The sequence below is a fragment of the Accipiter gentilis genome, chromosome 23, assembly GCF_929443795.1.
Source record: "Accipiter gentilis chromosome 23, bAccGen1.1, whole genome shotgun sequence".
NCBI lineage: Eukaryota > Metazoa > Chordata > Aves > Accipitriformes > Accipitridae > Astur > Astur gentilis.
Genome location: NC_064902.1, coordinates 469298 through 488614, shown reverse-complemented (window position 1 = coordinate 488614; position 19317 = coordinate 469298). Strand labels below are relative to the sequence as shown.

At 39.5% G+C, this 19317-nt stretch overlaps 1 protein-coding gene across 8 annotated transcripts in view; it reads right to left on the bottom strand.

Moving 5' to 3' along the window:
• The window catches only part of FGD3 (FYVE, RhoGEF and PH domain containing 3), a 114051-nt gene that overhangs the window by 9856 nt on the left and 84878 nt on the right, over positions 1 to 19317 (bottom strand). For all 8 annotated transcript variants that reach the window (XM_049826279.1, XM_049826281.1, XM_049826285.1 and 5 more), the window contains 10 exons: positions 18904 to 19042; positions 18010 to 18068; positions 14918 to 15064; positions 14255 to 14347; positions 13709 to 13788; positions 13265 to 13295; positions 12662 to 12763; positions 8610 to 8672; positions 2467 to 2589; positions 348 to 500 (listed from right to left, as the gene is read on the bottom strand). In XM_049826279.1, the coding sequence (XP_049682236.1) occupies positions 348 to 500; positions 2467 to 2589; positions 8610 to 8672; positions 12662 to 12763; positions 13265 to 13295; positions 13709 to 13788; positions 14255 to 14347; positions 14918 to 15064; positions 18010 to 18068; positions 18904 to 19042 (990 nt within the window). The remainder of the gene's footprint in view (positions 1 to 347; positions 501 to 2466; positions 2590 to 8609; positions 8673 to 12661; positions 12764 to 13264; positions 13296 to 13708; positions 13789 to 14254; positions 14348 to 14917; positions 15065 to 18009; positions 18069 to 18903; positions 19043 to 19317) is intronic.

Genomic DNA, 19317 nt, shown 5'->3' with positions numbered 1-19317 from the left:
AGAAAAAACAAATCTTGTTTTGTCAATAGTTACTGTGCACAACTCAGAACCGGAAATGCATCATCATAAAAAGAAACCAGAAGTTTTTCCTCTTTTTTGTTACTTTGAAAGCTGAAGCTTAGTTGCAAAACCTGTGTGCATCCCTGTATGATCAGCATCCTACGATGAACGCTCATGCTGCATGCACATTCAATACAAGTTTTAGGCCAGAGGGTCAAATATCATGGCAGGGGAAAAAAAGGTAACCAAACAATTTTAATTGTTTTCAATAAATACATTTTTAAAAAAAGAAAAAGGACTCACAATGGCAGCTAACACCCCAAAAGTTTCTTAGCTAAATACTGTACCTCTGCAGCTAGTCTTTTCTTTTGTTCTCCGACTGCTTCCACTCCAGGGCTGCATGGGCTTGCTGGTAACTGCAGAAAACACTCTTTACACACTCGATTATGACGGCTGTTATCTGCAAGTGGTTTAAACTCAGAGCATTTTGCACAGATCACCTGTATCAGAAAGACGGTGCTTTATTAGCCATCATTAAAACATAACCCTTCTCCAAAGAGTGACTTACAGAACGGTTGTTATTAAAGTAAAATCCGGAAAACTAATGTAAGATAGAGTGACCAATATAATATTTACTTTATTTACCTCCATTAATTATTAACATTTTTGTGATCCCATGCTGTGTACCAATATACCTAATTAAGGAAAACATATGCCTTTTGGGAAACACTTTATGATTAACATCATGCAAGTTTGCTTTTCTTTTAAGCCTTTATGAGTCAAAAAGGACTTGGGCTGACAAAGCAATTAGTGCTTTTTAATGCCAATCACAAAATAGTCTAAGAAGGTCTGATTTTCACAGTAAAGGTGGCTGATGCTTCCTCATCAATTAGGCAGTTCAGCATGATAGAACTGAGGAATCTAAAAATCACTAACCATTTTAAGACCATAGTCCAATATATTATCCATTAAAAACTAATTGCCAAATTAACAACTTTTGATTCCTTTCCTCAGCTGCCAGGAGCACACAATGACATGTCAGTCCCATGAAACCGGCGCTTGTGAAGAGTGATGGATCTGCAGCTCTGGAACCTGTTTTCACGCTTAAAAACTGACTCTACCACTTGCTGTTGCACAGCTGCTCCAGGAAGAGAAACTGTCCCCTGGGGTGCAAGGCAGGGACAGTCAGCCCGATTCAACATCCTTCTGAATCTACTGTACAATAATACACCACAAACACCCTTCAGGTGCAAGTATATGTTATCATATGCTTCACTGCAAGATGTTAATTACTGTATGGAGGTAACTGCCTTAATTCAGCAAGTGAAGCACCATTCTGCCAAGTTATATAAACAAAAAACAAGCTAGCATTTTTAGAAACATGACAGTCTTTCCTTGAGATGTCTTTAACTTGAATGCTATTGCCACATCACAAAACATCACATAACCGACAACTGTTTAACAATAAATTATTAATAATGTGATTGTTGTTATCTCTCTGTGCATGGGGGAAACCTATTATTTAATTTCTTTAATATTCCTGAGCTTTGCAACGGAACATTTTAAACCTCCAGAAATGTTTTTCACTATTTTAGTAATTATTAATGAAAACAAACCCAGAAGGTTGAAAACCCCAACTCAAGTGCAAAAGTGTCTCCTCCACAGTAATTTTATTTCAATTGCTGAGACTGAGGTTTCTTTAAACATCTTAACTATACATTTAGGTCTCTCTTCAGCTGAAAATTTATCTCCACTTCAAATGAATAATGGTATTTAAATAACATTATTCTCTCCTAGTTACATTAGGAACACTGAACCATGAAACTCAAGTTGCAGAAGGCAGGTTTCAAGTCATATTACAGAAATCAATCTCATCTTGGCTGTGGTTGTGATTTTCGGAAAAAAACCCTGAGAATTAAGCTGTCATTGAATGGCGCTGGGGAAGGGTGGCTAAGTGCCTTCAGTAACTCGGCCTTGAATCTCCAGGACTGATTTTATTTGACTTTTCAAGCAGGAGGAAACCACTTTGGCACAAGCAATTCTTGACATCTGCTTTAGGGAAAGAAGAACCCATCTATCTTTAATATAGCATGTTCAGTTGTTCATCCTGGAAAGAGCTGCTGTGTGAAGTAAGGCTGTCAGAAGGCCATTCTGTTTCTGCAAATAAAATATAGGGGACAACTCCCTTCCCTGATACATGCACATCCCCAGGGAAGGCACTACCTTTCTTTTCATCCACTGAGGCACTGTATTTGCCTTTAAACCAGCACAGACTAGGCCCCTTGCACCAGAGTTTTGCTCTTTTTTCCCCGATTCCCAGGGAGTAAAGCAAGTGGGAAGATCTGCTCTGCCAATGACCTGCCATGAGCGAGAACATCTTTTAGTTCCTGCACTGAAAAAATAAAAAATTCTCTTCAATGGTCTCTGCAGAAGAAACGAAAAAGCTCAGTACATTCTGATACTTACTGCCCCACACTGCTTACAGTGGTGCCGCCTTTTAGTAATGGAGTTAAAGCTTTCGCTGCAGCTCTTGCAAGCCTGTTTCTCCTTGTCTCGCTTAGATTTGGAAGATTTCCTACAGGAATCACTCTGAAATGAAAAGTACAATTATGTGATAGTTTAAAAAAAAAATAAAAAAAATCGTAAAACAATTCATGGAGTTCTCCTACTGACAAAGATGCTCTTTGGGTTTCACACCATTTTAGAAAAGAATTCACATCAACTCTGCTGATGACCGATGGCTGGCTCAGCCATTGGGTGTTTCTGGTGTGGCAACATGTGATCTGAGATCACTAAGTCAATTCCTCAAGTCACTCTCTGCCCACTTGTGCCCTTACTGCCACTGAGCGACCTCATCTCACCATTTGTTGGTAAGGAGGAAGAAGAATTGGCAACATGGGCTTCTCAGGAAGAACTTTCCTTCCAGCACTCATCTCCTCCTTCCTGCTGTAACATCTCTTGGTTAAGATAAATGTTGTTGACTTCATGAGTGAGTTATAAACTCTTTGGTTTGTGGGGAGGAGATGAGAAGGTTTTGGGAAAAATGGCTTGACTGAAGAAGTGAATGGTGCTGGCAGTGGATTTTTACACCACCCAACTTCAAATCCTTAAATTAGGAGTTTACTTAGGCTCCCTCCCAGCCCATGATGAAACATAAAGCTCCTCAGGAAGACAGGGACACCTACACCAGGGACCTGCTATCAACTGCTCTTGGCAGAAGACACTTTCTATCAGCTGTCTTGATAGCCAAGCAAGTTTAGCCTCTTAAGCTAAGCACCTAAGCTGGCACACCGGTATAAGTGAACCCAATTGTACAATTTCCTGATAAACGGAAGAGCATTAACATGACAACGTGCAGTTCAGAAAATACAGCTTCACATAGAACTTCAAGTGGACCCCCTGTTTTGTTTTCTTTTTTAATAAATACTATTCCTCCTTCCCAGTCAGGATGGCTATGTGCAAGGGAACAGCAGCTCCCTGGGGGTAAGCCTCAGGCACCCCCAGCCAGGCAGCATCTGCATGGAGATGCAAGCCCGAAGGATGTGGTTGCATCATGTTCCTCCAGCACAGCTCTTTCATGAGAAGAGGTTTGATATCTCTCTTCATTTTCGTTTGCTTGACACAATCATTTAACAAACTACTGGGAGAAGAAACATTTCCTCTAAATCAAAAGAGCAGAGGTATTTTACATTTTTTCTGAAAAGCAACCAGGTGAAGACCAGGCCCATTGTCGGTTACACAGATTCTGGACTCCTTGACAACCCCCCCCTTCCTCTTAAACCACATGTGCCTACTAAGTCACAACTTCAGTCCACTTGAGAGAGAACAACTGGCTTAACAAATTTCCCCTTCTTCAAAGCATCTATTTAACACAAAGATGGGGGCATGTGGGGGTGGAAGGAAAGGCAGCAGCAATTACAATTAGCAGTGGCTGCCCACAGATCACCAGGCAGGTGTCACCAGCACTAGGGAAATCCTGCCTTTCGCCCTAAGCTTTCACTTTACGACTAACTTGCAGAAGTCACTAATACAGGTTTTCAGGCCAATTAAAAAAAAAATAATCATATTTTATAAGCTGACACCAGTCTTTCATCTTTCAGCCTCCTTGAGTCTCTGCCCTGCCATTCCCTGGTTACAGAGGAGGGCACATTGTCTTTCAGCAGAGCTACTGAAACCACCCTGGCTTGTAACGGCATTACACAACAAAACCACAACTAATGACTTCTAATTGGATTGGATCTTCTAATTTTTATTATCTTTTCTATAGTTGCAATAGCAATGTTTCAACTTGTATACAGGTACATAGGACATTTTGCAATTCAGCTTGGTGAAGCACAGTCATATGGATTTGTTCATTCAGGAAAATCACTATACCCCCATATACGTACGTACTAATTGCTCAGCAAAACAGAATGACTGCAAATTCAAGTCCTCCCCCACACATAAGCAGAGTGCAGTATTTCACTTTTCTTGTGAAGAACCAGATGTAACCAGTATGACATTGAATTACACCAACTGAACAATGCCTCGGATGAATCATTGGCAAAAATGTTCATTTCAGGCTCTATTAGACCCCTCCAAGTAAGGCGTACAATTAAGGAGATTCGAAAAGCTTTTACTGATCAGCAGCAATTTACAGAGTAACTTTTTTATTTGTATCACATATATTGGCTAAAGTCAGCGATTTCTCACTCTGATTTTGATGCTAATTCTATTTAATTTTTTAGGAGACTGATTTTCCTTCCACTGGCTAGGGATGGGTTCCCCTTAAGTCATTAGATCAGAACATTTCCTCACTGGTCAACTTCATTTTTCTTTTCTTAATAGTTAAAATTTGCATCTAGCATAACAAGCCTTTTGATTCTCATGTTAACAACAATTTCACTAGTGTTACTGCAATGGCAAGAGCATAAATCAAGGCACCATTTAGCCTTGTGAAATGTGACTGGAAGATAATCTTGACGAATGCTAAACAAAACCGGTTTTTGGCTTTTAATTGATACCTACACGTGCCTGCATAGGAAAAATGCTGAAGTTCCCCTAACATGAATTGAATGGACTGCTTCATGTGGAGATTGGTTAATTTGATATGTACTTCAAAAGGAATATCCATCATCACCCACATTCATGTTTCTATAACACAGATAAGACTCAAGTTGAATACTTCCTCTAATGGATTCATATTTGACTTCCTCCTCAATGTGAAACAGTCTGGACAGTGTTCACTTTCAGAAATACATGACCCATATATTTGACAAGAGAAAGGAAGCAGAAAGGGTATTATATTGGGCAAGATTTGTTATGACAGTTACGCCTGAGCTTTTATTTTAGACCATTATATCTTAACTTGTGCTGTAGCATACAACAAGCATTTAATACTAACTTCACTAACCAAAAAAGGCCCTGTATAAAGAGGTCTTTAAGTGTTTGATGAATACCAGCCATGTTTCATAATATTTCTCAACATTATAAGAATACAGTGAGAACACAAGAGTTTGAAACATCGCTATTGCAGCTGTAAAAAAGATAATAGAAATGAAAATGTATTTTCTTTACGACTTGGCAAATTCCAAAGGGCAATTATAGAAGAAGGACTTATTCAATATTATGTTATTTAACTGCTGACACTGGGAAAGAATTAAGCAGCCCTTTGCTTTCCATCCCTGTGAAAGCCATGAGACGATGCTGCACGGGCAGTCCCCCCATCCCACCCAGCGATGGCTCAGGAAGCTGACCTTGCCACATACTCGTAACTGCACACCGTCTGAACAGAGACGGTTTTGTAGAAAACAAGGACGTGCATTGTAATTCACAAACCTTGTTCATCCAGGATAAATAAGTCACTTTGCAACTGTATCCTTTATTACACAAGCTATGTTGTTTACTGTTGATGTATGTTAAGAGGGAGGCTAATATGAAGCTGGGCTAGCTTCAACTGGAATATCTTGATACTAATGCACTTGAATAATTGTCATATTTCTTATCTTTCTTGGTGTACCCAGCTCTGTTTTGAAGCTGGTGAGTCCAACAGGAAAAAACACTTGCATAAAATTTATTCAGAGCTAGTATCTACAATAACTTCTTTCAGACTGGGCTGTTTTGACCACTGATTTACTTTTACTCTACAGCTGCATTTAAGTCTCTAAATCTTGACAGTTTCCTCCAACTTTAAAATTTTGGTGGAAGAAGAGTGTATACCCCAGCAAGAGGTACAACTCATGCCTAGAGCTAAGTGACTTCAAGGTGAAGGTCTGTGGCTGGACTGCTTAGGAAAGCAGACATCACATCATTTGTGAACTACTGGAGCCTCCATTTGCTTCAGAAAAGCAGGGAAGAAACACTGAAGAGCTGGTAGGAACAACATGAAAACCAATGGGCTCAGGAGACTGTTGTTCTGTTATTTATTACTTGCTATATATTTCATGCTGTCTGGGCCAGTAGGTATTAGTTAAGTCTCAATGCTGTACATGCAATATACAGTTTGATGAGACGCTTACATGGGCAGAGCATGAGCAATATAGGGGTTTTAAATCTTTTTCTTCTCATTATGCTTATACAGCTGCATATTTTCCATTTACAAATTACATATTTGGAGACACCCGCAATGGGGCAGAACATCAGCAGGTGCTTCTGGAAATGCTTAATATATGTGAGAAATTAATTTAAATGATATTGTATATTTTGTACTTTGTAATGCAGCAAAATTATTTTGTTTGTTTCTCTATATGTCAATGTCATACATGCCAGGTTACATGCAAGACAATCTTCCACTGGCTTGTACTTTCCTCATGCAAGCAGAAGGTTGAGCATAAAATGTGCTAGCAGTGCAGTGCAGCAAACAGTTACCACAATGCTGTACAGCAAGCAGATTTTACTTCCTGCAGTAGGTTTTCACTGTCTGGTTATGCTAGTGTGTAACACTGAAGAAAAACCCAGCAGACTCTTCAGTAGACTCAGCAGAACCACAGGAAGGAGACAGTAGTTTGCTGACCACCACTACCACCAAGTGGTTTGCATGTGGAAGCTGTTAAGCACAGAATTTACTTGCTCATGCACTCACTGAGATGTTTCTAAAGGGATGTCATCATCAAAAATAAATATTTTCTAAAGCTGCAACTAACATCTGAATTCATTGCTCATGCTGATGTTATCCATTTGCTACAATACAACAGAATGAGATCCCAGAATCAATACTACACAATTTTGCATATCTTTAGCTTTGTGTTTTTTATCAACTCCATTTTTATTTCTATCTCAGGAATTAAATTTTTCTTTAGATACACAACTTCAGGAAAATTACTTAATGTGTCAAGATATACTATGAAAATCACTGACAACTAGTTATAATTAACTAAAAAGATTTAATTTTTTAAAATATAATTACAACTAAAATTTACATTTCCCTAAGAAACTTAAGACCAACAGAAATTTTTATCTGTTTGTTTTTAATACTGTATAAAACATCTTTTTCATTAAATAGCTAGCTCACTATAGCATCTGTATGTAACTCAAGGAACAGGGGCAGTAATTGCAAAACTGGCTACATATAAATAAAAAATTACTTAGGGAAAAAACGAAGTGTGAACAAACAATAAACAGCAAGGAGTACACTAATTACAAGCACTTATTTTTAATAGGCTCCTGCTTGTATAGGTCAGGTTGCTGGCTTGTTTAACAGCTTTTCATTGATACTCTGTAAATTCTACCAGTAGGCTACAAGTTTGGCCAGAGGTCTGGAATAGCCTGCTAAGTGGATCCTTTGTTACTAAAGAGGTCATGCTAATACATAATATCCTATAGTATGTCTCAGCAGATAAGGGTTTTTTTGGTTGTTGTCACTTCTTTCTGTTGGGGCTTTTTTCAGTAAACTCAGCTGACCCTAAGGCATTTCCTGAAAGTCTGTTATTCTCAGAAGACATTTTAGAAAGGAGAAATAAGAATGCTAAAAAATAGACCTTATTAAGGACTCAAAACCTCTGGTTTGACTCAGCAGCAGCCACAAACGTTGTACAGAACAAAATGAAAAATACCTTTAAAAGTATACTTTGCTTTTGCAGCAGCCAATCACTTACAAGCCAGAGCTGTATGAAAGTACTACCATCTCCTCCTCTATTGGCAGAAACATGAAAAGCACACTATGAAAGAAGTGTTAAGCAAAGTTTGGTTCTGGAGATGAAATCCTGAGTTACACAAGATGACAGTATTAACCAGCCAGATTTCCTTGTCTCTCTTTGCCACCCCTCCCCCCAAGCATTCAGTGTAGCTCCCTATCAGAATTTAAAAACAAACAACCCCTCCCCCCGCCCCCCCCCCAGTGCTACAAATTTAACAATCAACTTCCCTCCAGCTAGGTTCCCCATAACTAGGTTCGCACACATGTGCAGCTGTATCTGGAACAGGAGGATTTAAATTCACTGATGGTGCAACTCTACAAGTAGCTGTGGCTGTAACTTAGCCAAGAAGCTAAGGACAGCACAGCTGCAGCAACAGACAGCAGAATATAAACCCATATACTGAAGTACCTCTGATTTTTTTTCTGCTACAAAAGAGACATAACCAGTCCCCGCCCCCCACCTTGCTCTACCAAACATTAGCTTCAAATTACTTACCCCTCCAAATGCACCACCACTATCTGCTCCTGGCATTGATTCCACTGAGCTGGTGCTTGCTATCTAAGGGCACAGAATGACACAGAACAATTTCAACATGGACATTCTTCCTAAAACATATTAAACACTGAAAAAGAAACCACGGCATCATTTGCTTTTAGCCCCTTAGCTATTTGCTTGTGAATATGCTTCAGTTGCACACATGCTCAGCCACCCTCAAATACTGGGTTGACTATGAATTGGGTGACTTTACAGATGGCACTGAATTACCAAGCCTGCTTTTTGCTGCAGCGTGTGCCTATCCCCATAAGCACTACAGAAAGCAAACAGCCATGTTTTATATTAAACCGCTCCCTTTGAGCCCTGCAAGCCAAACAAGCAAGTGCTTTGTGTAGTCAGTGGATTCTGAGGAGGAAGAATATTTGCTTCATGCAAATAGTACTCAGTTAAGTTTTTCTTAATTGCAATACATCTCTTAATAAATGCAAACTGGCATCTATATATATTCAATACATATAAAGGGCAAATAACAAGCTTATGTACACCAAAATCATAGGCTACATCCTAAAAGGAAAAGCATCTCATCTGCCTTTAATTTACAAGGAGTTTTCTAGTTTACAGGGGATTCTCAAAATATTAGACTCTTTATGATAAATTCTCCTGTTATTCCCATAGATCTTTCTTCCTTTGCCAATTAGACAACATCTCATGTTTCGAGGTTATCCAAATCTCCAGTGCCACTGCAGCTTCATTCCACTTGAAAGCAAAAAGATTTAATCTCTGTTATTAGAAACAACCCGAACTGTAGCTTTGAGTAAGTGGCCCAATTGACGAGCTATTCATTCTGATACCTAGTTGTATCTATTTATATACTAATACAATCAATTGACTCTTGAGAACAAGCAAATAAGCAAATGCATCCCCTGGGGCTAGGGCTGTGCCGCTGCCCGAGCAGTTCCTCAGGGAATGCAATTTAATTAAAGGGAAGCATCACGTACTCAACTACAGCGAACTATTTCTGCCTCCCCCAAAAAACCAGCAACCCTAGGGTCTTCACATCATCTATTCCCTAGTCCTGTGGAAAGGGGCTTTTTTCCACTTGAATCCTAATCAACCCGTGTTTAGATCCCTCTGCCCAGTAAAAGGACATCTGTGTACTGGGAAACAGGACTTGGGAAGGGAAATGGAAAATGTGGAAAAAAAATGGGGTCTGAAAGAGAGATTGAGAAAACCCCCAGCAAGTTTAGGGAAAAGAGTAAATTCCTCTAGTTGCCTGTTCTGATCCCTATGCTCTTTTAATATTTATTTGGAATAATGTGCTAAAAATCAGGTACCCTCTACTTTTACTTAACCTGGAAAAGATTTCAAAAGGGCTTCTCCCCCTTTTGGTACCACTACCATTTGGTATGAGAAGGACAGTTATTCACGTGTTTGCCAGAACTACCCCAGAGCTATGGGGAGGAACAGAAATGGGGGTGGGAAATAATAATGATTTAACAGGATCTAAAAATCATAATTTAACTCAGAGAAGCACTCCCAGGTCTCAAATCTTAGGGATGCCACTTCCACAGAGCTCAGCTCTTTGTGGCACTTTTCCTTGCCAGCCTTCTAACGATGCAGAAACTGGGTCCTTCCCCCACATCACGAGCTTCCAACTCTTCTGAGATCAAGCCATAATAAAAGAGGTCCTTTTCCTTGGGAACATTTTTAGATGGCTTTAAGAAAAAACTTCACATAGCCCTGAAATGCTGCAGATGAAAACGGTAAACAAGGAAACAAGTGTCCTCCTTCTGCAGGAACTAGCCCAAAAAGGGACCCTGAAGCTTTCTGAAAATAATTCTTGAGAAGACCACTGCTACAGTCACCCTGCAGGGGGCTGACTGGCAATGACTCTGAATATTCACCTCCTGAAAGGTGGGAGTTAATTAATTGCTGTAGATTATTGCACAGGCATAATCTTAAGAGTCAGGTCAAATGTCAGATCTCTGCACCTCCAAGGAACTGCAAGTCTCCTGTAGGGAAATTACAGGCTGAAGATCAACTCCTAATGCTTGTATGAGCTTATGTAAGTCAGCAGGGAAAACAAGAGCATGGTAAAGAATTGTGTGCAAAGGCATGCACTGGTCACGCAAATAAAATCAATCATAAGCACTGTAACATATCCAATGTATGGCCAAGGAGGGGAGAAAAGCAATTTGGCTGTTTTTCTCCAGGCTTATTAGAACCAGAGTCCAATTTCTAGTAGCTGTTAGAGATCCAGCCCGGAATCCACGACTGCATATTTATTTCTTGACTCATGAGAGCAAAAAAGGAAGATTATTGTCATTTTTCCTTCTAAAGCATTCTGCCCAATATTCCATAAAGATAATGAGATATGTATGGTGGATGCTGCCTACAGCAGCATATTGCTACTATGAATGCTGTCAGTATTTGTCCAGTTTTCCTTAGAGAACCACCTTCAGCTCTTTTTAACTGACAGCAATTTCTGCTACATTTAGCCATGACATCAGTTTTCAAAGCTGACTATCTAGATAAGCCAATGTCCTAAGAATGCAGGTTAGCATTCTGGCATAATAGAAATTAAGGTGCATACTGCATTAATATCACAGCCTGGAGATAAACCAGACTTCTGCTCTGCTTGACTTTTATGAACCAGTAGAGTATAAACATGTGGCTACACCATTAAGATAGAAGCAAAATAAAATGGAAATTACAAAGCCATATAATAATGAAGTTGAACAGACACTGTGTCTTAATGGATAGAAATAAGTGTGCTTATTAGTTTATTAGCAAAAGATTTTTTTTCCATCAGCGCATCCTGGTTCTGAAGGCAGCCATGAGTTAACTTAAAAATATAGGCATGAATTGATTATTTTCCAATTTTTTCAAAGTATTTTTAGCTGATGAATAGTTCATGATCGGTAAGCTATGCCATATTCTGAAAATGGCTCATTGCTGCCTGCTATCAGCAACAGGATCCTAGACTCTGTGAAGGTTTGCAAAGATCTCTGCTGTCAGACTGATTAATACTGGGATGAAAGGAATACCTAACATCCCTTCCGAGCCCCCTGGGAAATCAGTCAGATAAAAATCCAGCATTACTGAGTCACTGAATCAGATATGGGAAAGGAGAGGTGTCAAAAATGGTTAGGTATCCCCACCCCACCCCCACCCCCCGCCAAATGTTTAGGAGGGCAGGGGAGGGGGAAGATAAGTTCCCCAAGTTTAGTCTCTGCAGATGGACCTCCTCTCTCTGCAGATGGACGTCCAAGATCTATCATGTATGACCACTAACATCATCAACACACAGGCAGCTTGGCACAAAATTCCTAATAATTTCCCTCTCCCAGGCCCTCTCCTCTTTAGCTTGTAGCAAATGACTGAGGCTAAGGTTATCACCATCATTTTCAAGTCTAATGAAGAGATATTATCATCCTCATGGGAATACTTCCAAACCAAAATTCCTAGCAAAACCAACATAGAGTAATACACTGCAGTTGTAGAGAAACAGAATAAACTTTCAAGACTATTTTGCATATTTAGCTGAAGAGTATTCTTTCTGAAATATATTTATTATCCTTAAGACAGTATTTTATAGAAAATTTTAAAATGCATCAATTTCCTTTCAACTCTTTAAAGCTTTTAAAATAATAATAAATAAGAAAAAAGAAATAATCACAGAATGCATCTGTGAGGAGATGGGGAAAGATAATGAAGAAAATCTCCCAGGCACACAAACATCATTCCAGACAGCCAACCACTCATAACATTGAGGAATTATACCTGTTATGGTAAATGAGACACTAGTCTGGAAAACGTGACTGATAGGTCTCTTGCACTGAATTACCCTGGGTAAATTATTCCATACCTCCATGGTTGAGTAACTATGACTGATATGCATTTGAGAGCCAGAGAAATGGAGCTGACTGTACCATAATGTAATAAAAAAAATCAAGAACAAGACTACAGTATTTTAAAGTTAGTTGTGTAGGTCTACTTTAACTGTTGGTAAAACTTAGAGCAAAGAAGGAAAATTAAGCACTAGTACTTACTGAGGAATCAGGAAGATGCTCCTCCTCTTGAGAAAAAGAGCTATTGAAAGCTCTAAATGTCTCACTGTTCTGTTTGTGCTTTTCAATTGTTGCTTGAATGACCTGAGACAAAAATTCCAACAAAGATGAGAAGTGTCACAAAAAGAGCCTTGGCAAAATTCTCTCATAGGAAGATGGTTAGGATTATCATTTTAGGGAAAAACCCTTACACTTGCATAAATGAAATGGAAACTTAAATACCTTAATAACTATGAGTGGTTGGTGTCTGTTAAGTCAAAAACTAAGACTGCTATCAGACAGTGTCTGTACAAGTCAGACTGCAAGAATATACAAGGCTAATCTCTGACACCTCAATCCCTTCTCTCACTGGGCTTGAGGACTGCAGGAAATGGGAACCCATTTAAAGCCCCCCTCCACTGCCTGGACACAGCAGGTCAGCAGTGGGACCCTGACTGGGACTCCACATAAGCAGCTTTGCCAGACTGGACTACCCAGCTTCCTCACACAGCCTCATTCATTCAGAAACCCAAAAAGATAATTTTAAAACAGAATGTGCTGACTGCACTGTGATTTCCACCCATATCATAACACTTTTGTATTAACCTGAATCCATTCCCTCTTCTCCTCTTCTGTCCTGTTAAAACAAAAGAAAAATACGGAAAACATCATAAATGCACTTGCAGTATTTTCAGTGAATTCGATTCACATCTTCACAGCTTTATATCCATGTAGATTTTAGCTTTGCTATATAAACATTATTAATAATTGTTGACCTCAGTTATTACCAAACAAATGTTTGAATTATTAATACAGTGGAACCTACAAGCACTACTGTAAACACTGTTGGCATTCGGTAAAGCAAATCAACATAGCACTTTAACACACTCTGACTTAGGAACAACATATTCTCTTGCATATGCAAGTTACACATCTCTGATGCCCATCTCCTGGTGTAAAGCTGTGTCATACTAGCACAGCCATATCCCCTAGATGGTAAATTTCTACATAAATATTCACAAACCTCGAAAGACAGAACAAGCACCATACCTGGCTTGTAGTTCCAGTGATCTCTTTTTTCCTGTTATTGAAAATGTATGAGTCACATTTTGCTTGGCAATTTCTTGGACCTGTAAAAAGAACATGTCATCTTCTTACTAGTCTCCATTGTCTTTCAATCATTTTTAATGACTTACAAATATATTCATTCTCTGAAATACTTAGTTGAAAGGATCACTCAGAATATAGTACGGGGTAGAAAAAACAAAGGATTGTTTCCATAATTACTCGTGTTGCTACAAAACTTCTGAATCCGTTATCACCAACCAGCCCCTAGAGCAGTAGGGGGAAAAGGTGGCTCCTGTGTCAGCTAGGTGACAAGGGAAGGCTTTCAATCAAAGCATGTGCAGAGTCACCATTTTCTTACCCACCTTTGGATGATTACTTCATAATAATTAAAAAAAAAATATCTAAAGCTAGATTTCAGAATTTTATTGTATTTCTACATACATCTATTGTTACATTTTTCGATTCAGAGGGGGTCTAACGCTATCGAGTGGGGAAGCATTAAAATGGGGGAAAAGAAGAGAGGCAAACCTGCAGTCCTGCAATGTCCATCTTCTCTCGAACACTGAACTTCTGGCCTATCAGCCTTAGTTTTGGCACACAGTATAGCACCATGCTGTTAAACTGTAACAAGGGAATATTTTAGGTTAAGGGATTACACACTAGAAAAAGCCTGCATTTTGACAGTTTAGGACTCTGGTGTGTTTTACTCTAAGATGCAGTTCCCAAGAAGAGATGTAAAGAGCAAGCTAGGCTCACATACCATACTTGAAAGAAGTGGACAGACAGAAGCATGTCAGCCAGTCACTTCCCCCTTCTCTCCCTCTCCCTAGTACCCATTTGACTGCCCTGAAAGAAAACAAGAGCTATTCCCTCAGTGTCAGTGAGAGTTGGCCATCTTATGCAGCAAGGTGCTACAGCTGGAAACACACCTCCTCAGGCACTTTACAAAAAACGCAGCCTCTGAGGAGAGAGATGGGAAGGACCCCTTTGGGCCTGACAAGCCATCAGCAAAGGTACAAGTGTACAAGGAAGGAAATCCTCAAGGAAAAAGCATCAAGAGAAAACTGCTGCTCAGAGGAAGGAGTAGCTGGGCTCAGTTGGTGAATGCTTTTTGTATTTGAGATTAGGAAGATGTAAGCGTACCATTTCATAGCACAACTCTGAAAATAAGCATGCAACAAAAAAACTCACCAGGAATAAATACCTATCCTGCGCTGTGCCGTTCTTTGCTGAAAGTTTCTGAATATGTCCTTCTTTAATGAGCTCATTGGCTGGGTTAACAATATCCTCTTCACCACCAAGTCGCTCGTAGACTTCTAAAAGCTTGTGCATCTTTTCCTGCAAGTACAGAAACCCCAGCAGTTTAATTTAAAAAAATTATTCCACTTGGTCTATTACCCATAGTATCATTTCTGTGGTAAGTGTAAATAAGTAGGAAAGAATATAGTCTTTCACTTTGGCTATAGCTTTGCATTTTCAAAAATTAATGAATACTTCTTCCATACCTTTTAGTACTCTTCCCCACTCTGTATTAGTCACTCATGAGTCATACCTGGAATGTACCATTTTAATGACATTTTGAGATCAATCTATTTGATATTTTTAGATATTCCTATTCAACAATAAATACATATCTTTGGAAGCAATGGCATCAGGTCCAGTAAAATTAGTGGCCAAGTCGGAGACTAGTATGTTATCAAATTGTTTCCAAGTTTGAATTTATTAACTCAGCTTCCACCCCACAACTCAGACCAAGATTTCTGCTGCACTATGATTGTTTCTCAGCTTGAGACATTTCGCCTCTTGTATTGTTGCTGATAAAATGGTACGTAGGTCTCCATCAGGAAGGATGGTCCTATTCTGTATTTCTAAGCTACATATAAAACCTCACATGTATGGGGAATGCTGCAGTCCTATGCAGGGGCCTCCATGGCAAAAAGTACCTCTGAAATAGACCAGGACAAAATGCTTAAAATATAGTTTTAATGTCATTCAGGCATCCTTATGTCTTTGTCAAAATTCTTTATGAAGGGATTACTTTCTTCCTTTTCAGCAAAACACTGTTTCTACTTTATATTAAGTCAACCAAACATTAAAAGTCCCTCTACACAGTATTCAAATGGATAAAGTAACTAGTTCACCTATTTGCAGCTGCCATATTAAGCACTGCAGCAGCTTTAACTAGTCAAAATAAGAAAGGTGTGTAAATCTTGCTACTGCGTTATAGCATGTGGAAAGCTTTGGCTTTCAACCACAAGCTGGACTGATGTGCTCCAAATGGCGCTGTCAGCAAAGGGTCAGAAAGTGAGGACAAAGATTTATGCAGTTACACCCAAATATATGTCCAAACACATCTCTAAATCATACCTCTACCTTTATATAGATTAAGCTGGAATTTCAGGTCTTTACACACTTTGTTTACCCCCATTTGACTTGAGAATTTTCACCACAAATATACATCACATCAGTCCCTGTCCTAATCTATTCTTCTGACCAATGATTAAACAACCAACCAAAAAACCCCAATAAAAAACCCCAAACAAAACCAAACCTTTAAAATAAACACACTGCAAAACAAAATGCAAGGTGTCAGGCTGTGGACTAAAAATAAATGAGCAAATCACCTAAGCCCCAAAAGACAGCACATTTTTTCCAGCAAATGGGAAGATGAGCAAGAGATCCCACTAATGTAAAACCAAACAAAAACCAGTGAACTCATCAAGCTATTTTTTTTTAGTAGAGAAACTAGAACACTAAGAGCAGATCCAAAACCTGAGGGACATCTGCACTTCTAGGAAAAGCCAGCTTTGGAAGCCTGATCTATTTCTTCTACTACATCACAACAGGAGGAAGCATCCAACAATTAATTCAAACCTCCACTAACTTTTGGAGATACTGCTACAGCCCTTGCTTTTCTTTCGGCTTGGCTCTGACCTCACCCAGCCATTTGCGCCATCCCACAGGGCTCTGCAGAGGCGCACATGCAGGACAGTGCTGCTCTCGCACTGCATTGCTCCCCACCGACCCTCACCGACTGCCCCAGCACACCCAAGGCACTTTCTGCTGGGACGTCCGAGTTGGGAAACCACGAGGTCAAACCTGAAATTCTTACTCGGATATTTTTCCTTCGAGTATCTGCTCAGGCAAAACCTATTAATTACAGAAGAATTCAGTGCAATAAGAAGGCCTGATTAGAGGCTTCAGGTTCTTATCAGCAATAAACAGTGGGTGCAAAATTATTATAGCAGCCTTTTCTAACATGTTGTTGTGTACCAACAGAAAAAGCACCCAACACAAAGCAACTAGATGGTGGCTTCATACTCCTGCTGTCTGTGGAGATACTGTACACAGTCCCCAGCAAAACAGTTGGCTCAAGGCTTTTTCAAGGCTCAAACCAGAAAGATTTCCACCAAAATATATCCTTATCAAGAGAATACACTAGACTCAAATAGAAACAGATGGTTTCAAAACTGGTTTTCACTGAGACGTACTGAAAATACACAGACATCAGTTGGTTACTTCCCTGTAGCAGCCACAGGAAACATGGTCTCACGGTGTCCCTACCAGCTAGAAGGAAGTAAGGGTCTGATACGGAAGGAGACGTAAACCTTGTGCCCACAAATGGTCAATGAGTGCTAGGCTGGATACACAGCATTTCAGATCTATTAGATACAAAAGCTCCTGAGGGACTTGGGTGCACAGAAGGGATAACATCTGTAACTATAAAGTCCATTTACTTTAATGGTAATGCACTGGCTGTTCTGTATGTAAAGCATGTGTTAATGCTCAAAATCTCCATGGTCTCAAACTGCCCAGATTTAGAAGTATAGCTTACCAAAGCTACTGACACATGCTAAATGCATACTCTGTGCATTTAAGATGAGCCAAAATCAAACCAAAACAACCTCCAGTCTGGTAAAGACCTGTAGGACTAAAAAACAGCGTGAAAATCTGCAAAGACCCCTTATGAATGGACCTAGTTGGAATACGTTCAACAATTTTCAATGAAAAGCAAATAATGAGTTTTATGAAGACCTCCTTTTTCAACTCATTGGGTCCTTAAGAACAAGGAAAGTGAAATTTAGGCCCAACAACCCATGGTAACTGCAATAGGATCATTTATGATAAAGAGAACTCAGATATCCAACTGATATTTAAAGCCTGACTCACTGTATTTGAAATTTCTCCCCAGCCCACTTTCCTGAGCCTACTGCAATGGGGGACCACTGGTTCAACCAAGTGTTTCAGTCAGATTACAATTCCATTATGCAATTTCTACTCACCATCTTTCGGATGGCTGCATTTGAATGGTTTGCTGCTGTAGATATGAGCTCCAGTGATTCTGCAATAAAGGTAGCAACAGTTACGCATTCTCTGGATTGTATCTGTTAATAGCACTTTGGGGTTTTTTTTCACCTCCCTGATTAGTGTTTTTCCTGCAAAATTGTTGTTGCAAACGAAAGGACTGTACTTTTTCCTTCCATAAAGTAAAAGGAATGCTTCTAAGCAGTTATAGACACAAGCACTTCTGCATGTTCAGCTGGTCCATGGGCATCTAAATGTTTAATCTTTCTCTCCTGAAAGTCTAGGTGAGTCAAAGCACATAGTGACAAAAAACCTCACTTTCTAGGAATCAACCTACTAAAGGTTAACTTAAGTCTCACTTAAGCCTTCACAAGCATGTTTGTAACAGTGTTCTCCTAAAACAGGGCTTGTGTGCTTATGGTAACATGAATCCAGTTTTGGTCAGGATCACAAACTCCTAGAAACCAACAGAAGTCCATGTCTCCTGTTTCTTTGTGTTAACGGAGCCTAACCTGATTTCTTAGGGAAGCATGCACATTTAAGACCATTCTTACTTTCTTCCTCTGGCTATTGCAAGGATGTCCTCCTGTATTTGTCCTTGGCCATACAATGGATTAAATTAAAATGCCAGATGTTCTACCATTACAAACTTCAACATTTTGCTATTGTTCATTTGCCAAAGCTCTCTTCATTCCTAGAGCTGATGTATCAACCCTTTTCTTCCCTACTCTAAGAGCATTCAAAATCCCTTTGTGCTATGCAATAATTTGATTCAAATCTCCATAGCCCTAGTTGAAAGTATTTGAACATGTGAAGAAAAAACTGTACAAGATCTTATTGTGCTCATTAGACAGAGAGGAGTTTACATGTACTTTCAGCATCTTTCCTGTCTGGAGACTCTTCTGGAAGTTTCTTTAAATAGTCCTTTAGGAGAAGCTCATAACGAGGAATCCTTTGCACTGGTTCAAGCATGTGATGCTGTAATGTCAGGTTTCCACACACCTCCTGTTTCTATAATGGAGAGAAAACAAGCACAGAAGGGTTTGATTTTGTTCCTGCCTTTGGTGTTAAACAGCAATGAAAAATGAGCATTCGCATACAATTAGGGGTGCATAAAACAACTTCTCAAGCTATCACAGAATTATAGACTCATTTAGGTTGGAAAAGACCCTTAGGATCATCGAGTCCAACTGTAAATCCAACACTGCCAAGCCCACCACTAAACCATGTCCCTAAGCACCACATTTACACATCTTTGAAATGCCTCCAGGGATGGCGACTTAACC